We start from the raw sequence: 13,285 nt of genomic DNA, 5'->3' as shown, positions 1-13,285 counted from the left end.
TTTCCCACTTGGCCACCAGCACCAACATCCTAACGCACAAGTCCGGTCACATGAACCCCCTGCTTAAAACCCTTTGGTGGCTCCCCATGGCTCCTAAATTCATACTTTGAATGGCTTATTAGGCCCTGAGTAATCTGACTGCAGCCACTACCTCTCCCAACTGGTTGCGCGCGCGCGCATACACACATACATACACACACACACACACACACACGACCATATCCAGCACAACCATCTGTCCTTCAGACAGACGAAGGCTCTGGGCCTCAGGAGCCCGTCCTCTGTCTCTGGTTAACCCTTCCTCCTCTCCCTAGCATCTGCCTGCTCTGCCTTTCATCTGCCAATTTCTACTTACCCTCATGGCTCATCTAAGATGGGGCTTCTTCCAGGAAGCCCTCCTGACAACCCACCACCACCCTGACTGAGCCACACACCCTTCTGCCCACCCTCCAGCGTCCCATCCTCTGCTATAGCAATATCACACAGGAATCGCCTAGAAACCCACTGCCTGGAGTCAAATCCCAGCTCCTTCAGTCACACTGGCAGGGAAGCCTCAGATGCATTCCTTCACCTCTGTGCCTTTAAATTGCCACATAACCTTTAAATTGGAAATAAAAGGGTTTTTTGAGGATTAAATGTAAAGTGCTAAGCCCAGTGCCTGGCTCATGGCAGCTTCTCCAAGGGGCCAGGCATAAGCACCCCAAAGTCATACAAGTTAATTTGTCCCAGTGCCTCCTGGACTCAGTTCTTGGGGAAAGGGAATCCTGCCATATCAATCTCTTCTCTGTTATGGTGCCCAGTTCAACCACCAAACCTAGTAGGCACTCAGTAAAAGTTCGAGGACTAGCCGACATACCAAATGAGTCAAAAAATGTACAGCTTGCCCAAGCTCGCATGGCTAACAAATGACAGAAAGGGAGCTCAAACTCGAGTGCTGTAAGTGGCAAGACCACCTCTCCACTACACCACAAGGCCTCTCAAGATGAACATAGAGCTGTTGACACATGACAGTATTTATTCATTATCCACCTGCTCCTGGGGCTCTGCGGTTAACAGAATTATTTGAACAATCCTGTTTCATAGGATCTATGCCTATCAGGTTCCCATACTCCCTGGGCATGGAGTTGACACCACGGAGCTCTCTTGACATCTTGGCAGTGTAATCACCACTCTCTCTGACTAGTCTGTGAGCTTCCTGAGAGCAGGGACTGTCCCGTGATCCATCTGTGCCCCCCAGCATGGAGCCCAGCAAAGGCAATAGACCTACCACTTACCTAGCATCTACTAGGACCACAACTGCGCTACGCCCTCTCAACACAGTACTTCAGGCAATTCTCACAGCGCTATCAGGCAGGTCCCACTGCCTCCCCATTTTACAGATAAGACTGAGGTTCAGAGAGGTCCAGTGGTGTAACTGGGATACAAACCCAGCCTGTCTTCAGACTCTGAGGCTAACCACTGACCTTCCCTGCCTCCCTAATAGTAGGAAATGAACTAATTGAACTGTATTTCGGGAAGATTCCTTCATGGCCTATGGCAACACCCAGATCTACTTCACAGAGTACGTTTTAGGTTGTTTTGTTACCTGTGAGGAGGGTCCTTAACGTCTTCTGGAGCAGGCTTTCCATCACACTGTGAAGTATTTCGGAGGTTTTCCTGTCTCCGGGGCCTGCTCCAGTGTCAACACTGCGGGGAGGAGAGATGGATGGGGCGGGACAAAGTTGGGATGAGGGAGCTTGAAGTTCAGGACCCAGATCCTCCCCCATCCTCCATCTTAGTGAAGTCAGGTCCATATCAGGCCACGGTGTAGGGCCCTGACCACCACCTCCAGCACCCCCCCACCCCCACCCCCTGCACTACCCTCCCACCACCACACCCACCCCCCAGCCGCCCCCCCAACCCAGTCTGTAAGGACAAGGCCTGCTGGTCTTCACCAGGATCTGTTACATTCTTCCTGCCTGAGGTCAAACCCGCCAACTAGCCCTTCCTTCCCCGCTCCCTTTGTCCAAGGCCGACTTACAGCAATACCCCGCCTTCCCTCACCCACCGCCACAGCCGGCCCCGTCAGCAGCGAAGTTCATCTGAGCAAAGACGTGCTGAGACACAGAGACACCTCTTCATTCATCCATTCGTTCAATTACTCTGTAGATATTTAGTGAGCACTTGCTATATGCAAGCACGGAGGGTTCAACGAGCTGCCTTCTAAAACTGTGTCTAGTACCAAATCCATAGAAAAGAGTATTTTAACGTGAATGATTGTGTTCATCAGGAGTAGGCTTGGCTCCCAGGGCTTTTTTTAAACTAAAATTATAAAGGGCGGTCTACTTCTCCCTCATCACTCAGCTCTGGAGGTAAGGTGCCCAGGGCTGGTGCGGCTCCAGGGTGGCGTGGCCCAGATGCCTTGCGCTTATTCTACCTTGGTGCAGTTCTCCATCCCCAAGGTGGTCTCCCAGGGCCACGCGCCCACCAACGGCACTTCCTACCCGCCCGAGGCCCTTTCCCGGAAGTCCCGCCCACCACTTCCGCTTACATCCCATTGGTCAGAACTCAGTCACGTGGGCACCCGTAGCGGTGCGTGCGAGCCCTGCAGGTCCCCGGAAGTCCTCTGCGCGGGTAAAACGTGGCCGGACGTAGGAAACGCGGTGCCAGGGCACTGTCCTACTGCCGGGTGTAGAGAATAACTATAAAATGAGCCCCTGTGTACTCAGCGCCAGGTTAGGAGCTAGAGCATCCTGGGCCCTCCCTGCCGCCACCCCCACACCCCCACCTCGGGTCCACACCCTCTTGAATTGGGTCTGTCGTTGCCTGGCCAGGCTTTACCAAACGTGTATTCCTAAACGATCTACAGCCTGCGTGTACAAGTTTTTGCCTTCGTGAAAATAGAATCATACTTTATATATATTTCTGCAGCTTGATTTTCGGTTCAGTGTTAGGTGGGTGGGATTCGCCAGTGTCGACATGGATAGCCGGGATCCACTCATTTTCACTGCTGTATAATAACCCGTGTGATCAATATACTCCAAGGTGTTATCATTCTTCCCACAATAGAAATGTGGGTTGTTGTCGGCGTTTTGCTGTTAAAGCAGGGCCGTTAGGAACATTCTCATAACACCTCTCCCCGTGCCTACATGCAAGGGTTTCTCCAAGGCAAATTTCTAAGAGAAATCGCTGAGTCGTGGGATATACACATTTTCATGTGGTCAAATAGGCTTTTAATAAGACAGGTGCAAAAGATGCAGGTGCCCCAGGGGTTCTAATAGTCGGGATAGTGTTCATCCCATTTAGGAGGATGGAAATGTGTAGTACACTCCCTGCCCACAGGCATGTGTGTTCACACATACACACACACACACTCATTTATTTGTCCATTTGTTCAATAAACATTTGTCATGCAGCCCTTATCATTAATTCTAAGACACACCATCAATGCAATAATGATTCTTCAGGAGAAAAGAAACACTCTGCCGTAAATGAACCCATCAATTATAAGATACGTTCCAATTTCAGGAACACTGAAATGTGCATGTGAGCATCTTAGAACCAAGGGAAATAGGGTATATTCAGGGAGCTCTCGAAAGAAATTTTGCCCTTAGGAGCTTACAAGACTTGCAGCTACTTGTTCCCAACGATACCAGAACACCGACTGTGATCAAAGCAGATACAAAGTGCTTGAAAGCCTCGCTACCCAACCCCAAGTGTGGCCCACGGGGATGCCGCAGCATCAGCGTCACCTGGAAGCTTGTGAGCAAAGGAGTCTCAGGCCCCACCCCAGAACCACTGAGTTAGAATCTGGCTTAACATGAACCCCAGGCGATTCCAACACCCATTAAAATCTGAGAAGCAGGCAGAGGCCCATCTGGATGGGAAGGAGTCTTTCCAGTCCAGGGCAATCAAGAAAGGCTTCCTGAAAGAGGTGTCATTTGAAGAGGCAAAACTACATTCATTGAATGCCTGCTCTGGGTTAGGAACCACACTAGAAAATTTCACTTCTGCTATTTCATTGAGTCCTTAGAATCACCCCCATGCGGCAGGGATGAATAGCTCTATTTTACAGCTAAGGAAACAGAGGCACAGAGAGGTCACATAATTAGCTCCAGTCACACAGCTAATAGTAGCAGAACCAGGCTTAGAAGGCAGATCTTTCTGAGTCTGGAGTCCAGTCTCTTCTCCCACATCACATGGAAAGAACTTACAGAGTAGCTGTGGGGACAAGCATCAGGACAGGAAACACCTGGGGGTTATAGGAGCAAGTACTCCCTGCTGTGCTCAGCACCTCTGGTACCAAACAGAAAGGGCAGAGTTGAGGAAGGAAGGAGGGCAGCCAGACACCTTACCCCATTCTCACCCCGCCCGGTGCCTGCATGGGATCTAGCACATAGCAGGCTGTCCAAACAATCCAATAAATGCATGGATGCACGAATGAACTCACGGTCCACCCCACAGGCTGCTTCAAACCCTCCAGCACCAGCTGTCGCCAGCGCTGTGCTGGGGGGCCGGGGTTCCAGCCAGGGAGGAGCCCCGCACTGCCCACCCGCCCTGAGGTCTCCTGAATCCCCGCGGGCAGGGAGGGCTCTGCCAGCAAAGCAAAAAGCCAGGAGCAGAAAAGGTTTAAAACAGAGAAAGCAGCTCCCACCAAACCCTTCATTTGCTTCACTTAAAAAATTACTTAGCCAGCCTCCTGCGGCTGCCTCGCCCCCTCCCTCCGTGCACCCGCCCAGCTCCGCGTGGCTCCTTCAGCTCATGAATATGTGGGAAATAAAACAGCGTCTGTTCAGCCCCTAATGACCAGGTTTATGAAGAGCTTATTGTTTCTCAAAGAAATGAGACAGCAGTTGGTGTTGTGAGATATTAATGTGCTTTCTACAAAGCTGATGAAACCTCCTTTAAACTACTTAATACCTGCAAGCTGAAATTTCCAGTCTGAGGGCAGATTCCTGGAGGCAGACCTGCGGCAGCCCAAGGCACAGCCCTTGGCCTTTCTGTCTCGGCTTGGCCTGCAGTCATTTGATGTTGGGGTCAGCGGGGCACTGCTGCCCTTTGGGGCGGGGGTCCGGTAGAGATTTCATGATTGCTGGGCCCCTTGGCCGAATAATCCTTTATAGTTCATGATGGGAGAGTCCCCCCTACACCCTCATCCTCTAATAGCTCAAAGCCAACGCCTTTCAGGGGAGTGGGGGGTGAGATGCCCCCCTCGCCCATTCAACCTGGGCCACAAGCCCCTGGGGACCTGACCCCTGGCCCCTCTCCAGCCATCTCCCACCCTCACCCTTGCCCAGGGAGCCTCTACGTGGGACCCATCTTGTAAATCTCCAGTCCCACTCGGAATCACGTATCTGCACCAGCCAGCCCCTCACACGGGTTGCCCTTCATGCCCTGGTGTGCTGGCAAATATTTAACAACTGGCTCTTTGAGCAGGGAAAGGGGACCTCGATTTACAGTATGTGCCAATTCTCGCGGTGCACATCCTCCCACCGTGGCTGGTGTCCAGCTGCTTGTGTGAGTTAGGAAGAGATGCTCACAAGCAGATCCCGGGAGCTGGTGCAAGCCTGCTCCAGCACACCTCGGCCTTCTGGCTTCCTTGTACCCCAACTCTGCTCTGGGGGACCTTCCCTGAGCCCCTGAGATAGTTTGTCCCCTCTTGTGTGCCCAGCACTTCCCTGCCTTCACTTTTGCTGATCCCTTTCCTAGAAATCTCTTCTCACCCCCCCCCACAACGTCCTCATCATGCCCCGAGACGCGCACGCACACACCTGGACATGCACCCCTCCTGTGTGCTCCCAGACGCGCCCTGCTTTGGCACAGCACATATCCAGCTACACCACAGAACCTGTTATCCACCTCCCACCACAAATTTCAAGTTCCTTGGGGACAGAAGGTATATTTTTTCCTCTGTGTCTTCAGCAGGTTGCACAGAGCATGGCATATAGTCGGTGCCACACAAAGGTTAGTGGAACAACTCTGCTCCCATAAGGCCTGTGCATTCTCTAAGATAGTATCATTACATTCTAGTAAATTCTGTGCTGTCTGTCTTTCCCCCACCACCCACCCCGGACTGTGAGCCCCCGAAGGACAGGGATCAGGTTAAATTTCCCTCCACCCACCCCAGTACCAGGCACCTTGGGCAGCCCTTAGTCCCTACCTGGGGGGAGAAAGCCTGCCTAAGGATGAAGCCAACTGAGAGGAAAACCAGAGATGGAGAGAGATACCAGATTTTTGAGCACCTAGATCCATCTGTGCCTGAAGCCATATCAGCCCCTGGGCTTGATGACCACCAACCAGAAAGAAATACAGCAGAACTCTAGGCTGACATCAGGAAAGCAAAATTACACACTCTTCACTGACTGTCGGGATGTCCCACAGATGTTTTGCCAAATTTAAGCTCCGGCAAAAGTGATTGAATGCCGCTGTACCACCTCCCCTTCATGAACCTCGGCACCACTTTATTCAGACTGAGTCCATGGCCACAGAGCTCCAAGGGCTCCTGGAGACCCCTTATGCCTCCAGCCCATCCTCACCACCCCACTGCCACCATCAGCCTCAGGGACTACGGGACCGATCCCATCACAACCCTGGCTTACCTCTGTTATTCCTCACTACCAGTCATGTGTCCTTCGGGGCTCGGCTCACCTCCCAATCTGACCCAGTCCCCAACTCCCCCAGCCTTCCAAATCCTTGCCCTGGGCTCCCCAGCATTTTGTCCGGACGTCAGCAAACTCCCCATGTTCCTAACCTCTTTTCTGCTTACTCTGATAGAAACCCGGCTGTCCCTTGAGGACACCACCCCCTTGCGATCCTTCACAGGGGGTGTTTTATCACCCACACCCTCGAGGAGGTAGGACCCTCCCTGCTCTTCACTGCCTCTTCCCTAAAGCCCTGCCTCTCTGAAACTCACCCAGCCTTCTCTTCCCTGACTGTTTCCTGCCCATTCTCAACGTGGGCATCCCCCTCATTCTTGGAGGAGTGAAGAAGCATTGGCCTGCCTCATTCTCCAAGGGCACTGTGCAGCCCTCTTGGGGTTCACAATCAGGCAGACAGCGCCCCTGGTACCTGGCCTTGCCCACCTTGCTCAGCCAGCACATATCAGTCCTGCCTCACTGGCTGTTAACTGCTGAAATCCCGTGTACCAGTCAGCCCCACAAAGTGCAGGAAGAGGGCTGGGCAGGGGTGGCTCCTGGCTGTGGCAGACAGAGCAGGGAGGGGCCAGGACTGAGGCCCCATCTCCTCTGTGCCCCAGGCCCGGCAGCTCTCCGAGCTGGGGGCCCAGCCCCGGCACATCTGCCTCCTCGGGGGTGGGCCAGGGCCCCAGAAGCACAGAACCTTACTACAGCTAGAGTGGCTGGGCCAGGCGGGGCGCACATACCACCGCCCATGACAGAACTACCTCTGAGGTACCCGCTTTTCTCCTCCCCACCCCCCAACTCCACCATCCCCAAGGAGCATCCCTCCCCACCTCTGGAGTTGCCCAGGATGGAGGGCTACCTTCCGGGAGAAGTGTATGGCATGGGACAGTGTAGGAGAGAATTCTGTACTCACTGAGACAAAACAAGTCTTACTGTAACAGAGAAGTGTTGCAAGGTTCTGGTATGGTTCCCTGTGTCAAACCATGGTCCAGACAGGACCATCATTCAGCTTGAAAGGGCCTCACACAAATAGTTTCTAAAAACCAACTGATGATTTGGGGTTTATCAGAATAATGTGATGAATCCTTTGCATATCAACCTTAAATTGGTAAGCAGTTTCCTAATACATACTTGATTGCATGTAAAAAGTAAAAAGTGAACGTTTAGTTTTTGTCTTCTGTGTTAATTGGGATGAACTTTCTGGTTGCTAGATACTTAGAATGTCATCCCTACCTCCATCCGACCTTAGCCAACCCAGTTCATGGTCTTACCCTTGACCCTGACATGACCAACCACCACACCCCTCAACAATCTCAATCCTTAGCACCCACTTTCTGACTCCCATGCCCCAGCCTTCCAGCTCACTCCCATGAGCCCCCCACTCCGACATTCCTTGACCCCCCACCCTAGGCTTGCAATGCATTAACCCCACCACCTCTCTACTTCCCCAGCTTAGAGTCTGACCCATCTTCACAATCCCTGCCTCCCCTACCCCTGCTCTCGTGTTCATCACACAGACTCCCACCCTGGTTAAAGGCAACCCTCCAGCCAGACTCAGGCACACCCTAAATGTAGCCGGAGAAAACCACAGAATCTCAAAGGGACCTTCATGTCTCCGGCTTGGTCCATTCTCTCTTCCCATCTCAGGGAGAAAAATCTCACTCCCTTCCTCTATTCTCAAATCTCCAACCCTCCTTCCCCTTCCTCGTGCTCCGGTCACGATCCTGCTTCCCATCTCATCAAAAAAATGGAAACAACCAGAAGAGAAGTATCAGGGCCCCCACCATGTCTACTCATCCCCTGCACCCACACCCATAAGTGGCACCTTCCCTCCTGCTGCAGCAGACACACCACCATATGAAGCCACCCTTGCACTTGTGTCCTGGACCTCATCCCCCTCTCACATTGCTCCTGCATTGCTCCCTCCTCTCTCAGGTCATCACGTCTTCCCTCTCTACTAGAACATTCCCACCACCATCACTCGCCTTAACATCTCCCCCCCAACACAGAATGGACAGCAGAGCAGCAGATACCCCACTAGCACAGTGCAGGGGGGCAGAGGGAGGCTGAGGGAAGGAGACAACAAAGGATGTGGTGGGGGCTCAAGCAGCCAGACCAGCACGTGCAAAGGTCCTGTGGTAGGAGGGAGCATGCATGAAGGACGGCTGAGTTGGCCTGTGCGCAGACACAGGGAGGTAGGCGGGAAATAAGACCAGGCAGAGGTCAGGGTCAGGCCTCTTAAAGATGCTAAGCTTCCCCTAGAGCCCTGGGAAGCTGTTGAGTGTTTCCAGCTAGAGGCGGCTTGATCAGATTGGCATTTTCAAAGGATCATTATGATTACTCTGTAGGGAGGGATAAAGGTGGGTGCAAAATGACCAGTGGGGAGGCCACAGCAGTCATGCAGGGAAACCAGGATGGTGGCCTGGCCATGGGTGTTGCTGCCAATGGCGAGAAACTGACCGTTTTGAGAGCTCCTGAGAGCTAGTGCAGACTGGACGTCCTGAGGGATGGAGCCTTACAGTGAGGAGGAGGAGAGGACAGCTGTGACAGGTGGGCTCAGGCTTACACAGGCAGCGACGGACAGACATTCCCTGAGCTGGTTGGTGCCTCCAAACCTGTTCAGGTTTGGACCTGCCAAATGTACAGCGCCTTTAACACATCTACCAGGACATATCAGATAGGCAGGTGATACCAGGTCCGGCCCTCACAGGAGAGAATGGGCCGCTGGTGACTTCACACAGCCTCCCCATAGCATCTCTTGAGCCCTTGCTCTGCGCCAGGCACCGCACTGGGAGCCCACAGTCTGAGAAGGACTGGGTGCAGCTCGTGCAGAGGAGAGGTCAGGCTGCAGGGCAGGGTGTGTGGGCCGCCAGCACGAAGCGCAGGGCCCTTAGAAGAGAGACGTGGAGGCACCACTCACAAGCCCTTGGTCTGGGGTTGCACACTGTCCCGGATTTGTGAGGAGCCTAGGGGCACGTCTGTACCCTGCTCTACACCTCACTGCTTACACAGAGCCCTTATAAAGATGCACGGCACCGGGTTGGCACCGACGAAGTATTTGTCAGATTGAATTGAGAGAAAATGAAAGTGCTTCGCAAATACACTGATTTGTCATTTGAACAATAGGGAGGATATTTTAGCCTCTTAGCAGCAGAAACGAAGACTTCTCAGGAGAGAAGGGTGTGGTGGGACGAGGGGGGAAGTCCTAGAGGGACCCCTGTGAATTCTCGAGGGCAGGGCGGAAAGGTGGGGTGGGTGAGCAAGGAGGGGAAGCGCCCAGAACACTTAGACAGGAAGCAAGTCCCAGGGGAGCATTTCCAGCGAACCACTGTGCTCCTGAGACCCCACCAAGCTTCAGTGATGTTACCAGAAGTCCCCATAAGCTCTGGAGAATGGTTTTTCTTGCAGAGGTCAGGAAAGGGGGTGAATTTGGTGCAGAGACAGCGAATGGGGGGTCAACCACCTTCTCTGTAACATATAATAGCTAGAAATGTCTAAAACGCCTATCTTTATGTACATACACCTGTATCCTATATAAGCAGGTGTATACGGCATGTAAGAATGCCTTAAAATTCCTAAATAATATCTATAGGACACAAGACAATCTACTGAAGGCTCAGCACTCTATAGGAAAATAAATTGCTAACACATACTGAGGACTGTATTAATTAGGTTATATTAGCTCCTGTCACAGAAAATTCCCAAATGTCAGTGGCTGAATATAGTCAGCGTCCAATTCTCCCTCACAAGGATGCCCCCAAGCACTTTTCCCGATGTGCCAGCTACGGGCAGCCCAGCCACGGGAGCTGCCACGTCTCCTAGCACGGGGTGGGTTATTTGCGCATTCAGAGAAAGTTCGACAACATGGGCTATAGCTGGGCTGGTCCGGGGGTACAACGGTGTGTGAAACACACGGAAGTTTCTGCTGTCCCGAAGCCGACCAGCTCACAAGCTCTATTCCACGCATCGGTCCTTAAGGAGATCACATTCACTAGTTGGCTCATTCACTTAGTGGTCGCTGGCCGGGGCGGTGGGGGGGCGACGGCTGTGACGTTGGGTTTTCACCTGAGCCGCTGTTCACCTTCTCAGCCATCACCCCAGGAAAGATTTAGAGTCAACAGGCCTCCATTTGAGCCCTGCTTCCATCATTTCCTGACCATGAGTACTTACTTGGATCAAGTAGCCTCCCTGAGCCTCAGTTTCTTCCTCTGTATAATGGAGGAGATAATACCCCTCTCACAGGCCTGTGGTAAAGCCAAATTGATGGAGCCTGGCAGAGGGCCCAAGCCCCGGGGAGGGGGGGGGGCTCAGCCTCTTCCCTGCCCCCAGCCCGGGAGCATTTCAGCGCAGCGGGGGGCTGGGCACAGCGCATCCCAGGCATGGCAGATGGGAAGGCGCTTTTGCAAGCTCATTTAAGGGCCGTGGGAACATTTGTCAGCGTCCACGTGGGGTCTGCCTTCTTTGCAGAGTGATCTGCTCTCTGCCATGGAAAACGCAAGATGACTCCCAGCAGAGCCGGGGCACAGAGGTGGATGGACTGACCCGTTCATCAGCCTCCTCCTCGGGCGGCAGTCCCCAGCCCCGAGCCAAACCTCTGCTGCCCACCAAGCTTCAGCTGATCTTCAGAAGCCTCGGTGCAGGGATGGAAGGCTGGGTTTTGAAGTCTTAGGCCTTAGATCCTCTCCGCGGCACCGCAGGTGTGTGTGTTTTGATTCACCAGGCAGATGTCCAAACAGACAAAGCGAAACCTTCCTTCAGGGGCCAGGGAGAGGGCTGAGCCAGCTTCAGAAGAACGAGAAATCAGCAAGAGGCCGGTGGGTGCTGAGCCCCTGGAAACTCTGATGTTTCAAGTGTCCTTTCTCCTCTTGTTTTCCAGGGAACTTCAAAGGTCTCTGCAAGCAAATCGATCACTTCCCAGAGGATGCAGATTACGAAGCTGACACAGCAGAATATTTCCTCCGTGAGTGCATGCAATTTTTTCTCCCTTCTCGGGGTGGGTCCTGTCCATCCAACCTCCGGAGCACCAAAGGCCAGGACTATCTAGAGATCCCTGTCTCAGCAGAGGGCAGGAAAAAGCTGAGCCTCCCTCCTTTCCTCCTGTCCGGAGGCCAAACCTTCATGCATGCTGTTCCCTCTGCCTACAACCCTCTTCCCTCCCCCTTTGTCTGATAAACCACTACCAATCCTCCAGGTCGCAGGCTGAAACATCACCTCCTACAGGAAGTCCTCCGTGCCCCTGCATGGGTTCCCAGAGCACAGCACCTTTATCAATTTGTGGGGTCCTTGTCTATTTGTGTAAACATCTCCCTGGCGGTCTTGGGACCCTCCCTTATCTTGTCCACTTGTTCTTATTCCCAGCCCCATGCCCTGCACATAGTAAGTGCTCAGTAAATAGTTCTTGAATAACTGAATGAAGAAACTCATCAGGCAGTGTCAGACTGGAACTTCTCCTGAGACAATACGTGAGATTTATTTTTCTTCCCCCACGATCAAGTCAAGGTTAAATCTTTAAGTAAGAGTGGTGACCTTAAATCCACCTGAGGCACATTATCAGAGAAAGCATTTTGAGTCCCAAAGAAAATTTCTCAAGAATCAGCAAAAACCAACAAGGTAAAATGCTCCCTGAGAAAGGGATTTCCAGGAGAGGGGCTGAGGGTCCTTGATGCCTGGGACAGCAAAGCCACCTGAGCAGAAGTGGTTGAACGCTCTGCTCCGGGCTCTCAGGAGGCTCTTCCAGAAGAGGTTTGCTCTCTTCCCAGGAGCATGCCCACCTGCCGCCCCCAGTGCCCTTCCCAGCTGCTCAGAGGCCGCTAATGCCTCCCTTCCTTCCCATCCCCCACAGCAGAACTGCTAGCATCACCCTCCGTTCACTTTTATGGAAAGTGTAGGAGGCATTTCATCACATGGATCACCCTGTCTCTTTCAATAACTACTCCTCACATCAAAGCCAACTCCCGGGTCAGCCTGGAATCAACCTGGTTTCATTGAAAAGCACACAGAACATGAAGTCAGCCAGGCAGCGAGGAGGAGAAAGGAAGGAAACACGATGTAATTTACAGATTTCTTTTTAAAGGGAGAAAAGTATCTTACAGTGCTCATTTCCTTTTTCGAATTCCTGAAAGACACTGCTCTTAAATGGAATTCCTAAAAGACCGTTTGATCGTGCTCCCCCCCCTTACCATATTGGGACTCTTGAAGGAGCTGGGGGGTGGGGGGGTGGCGTAAGGGCAGGCTGAGAAAATTGAGGGGAACGAATGGCGTGCCGTCTGTGGCCCCAGGCAGCTGGCCCTGGGAGTCGGGCATGGCACAGATGCAGCCTGCTGGTGGAGGTAGAAGTGGGGGACCAAAGCTCAGCCTCACACCGGGAGCCCCACTGGTTGAGCGCAGTGAGGATGTAATACCTAATCAGCTAGCCACCAAGGGGTGGGCGTAGGAACTTTGTCTCCTTCATGGCTGTGTCCCAAACAGCTTCTGGAATAGAGTAGGTGCTCCATAAATGTTGTCTGTTAACTAAAGGACAGATATAGGATTCTTCAGTGGCTATTTCTACCTACTCTATACCTCCATCTCCTTATTATTAAAGAGAGAAATGCTTAGAGTGTTTAGTTCATTTTGGTGCCCCTGGACAAAAGACTCGAACTGGTGGTGTTAACAGGGCAGGATTC

The 13,285-nt window shown here is 52.7% G+C and overlaps 1 protein-coding gene across 1 annotated transcript in view; it reads left to right on the top strand.

Annotated features, from left to right (window-relative positions):
• The window catches only part of CACNG2 (calcium voltage-gated channel auxiliary subunit gamma 2), a 108,917-nt gene that overhangs the window by 83,385 nt on the left and 12,247 nt on the right, over positions 1 to 13,285 (top strand). Inside the window, exon 2 of the mRNA XM_028115296.2 lies at positions 11,497 to 11,580. Within this exon, the coding sequence (XP_027971097.1) occupies positions 11,497 to 11,580 (84 nt within the window). The remainder of the gene's footprint in view (positions 1 to 11,496; positions 11,581 to 13,285) is intronic.

This window comes from Eumetopias jubatus, unplaced genomic scaffold (assembly GCF_037043125.1).
Source record: "Eumetopias jubatus isolate StellerSeaLion01/CBP00866 unplaced genomic scaffold, mEumJub1_p1.0 scaffold_8, whole genome shotgun sequence".
NCBI lineage: Eukaryota > Metazoa > Chordata > Mammalia > Carnivora > Otariidae > Eumetopias > Eumetopias jubatus.
The sequence above is the reverse complement of the archived record's forward strand: the minus strand, read 5'-3'. Positions and strand labels throughout refer to the sequence as shown.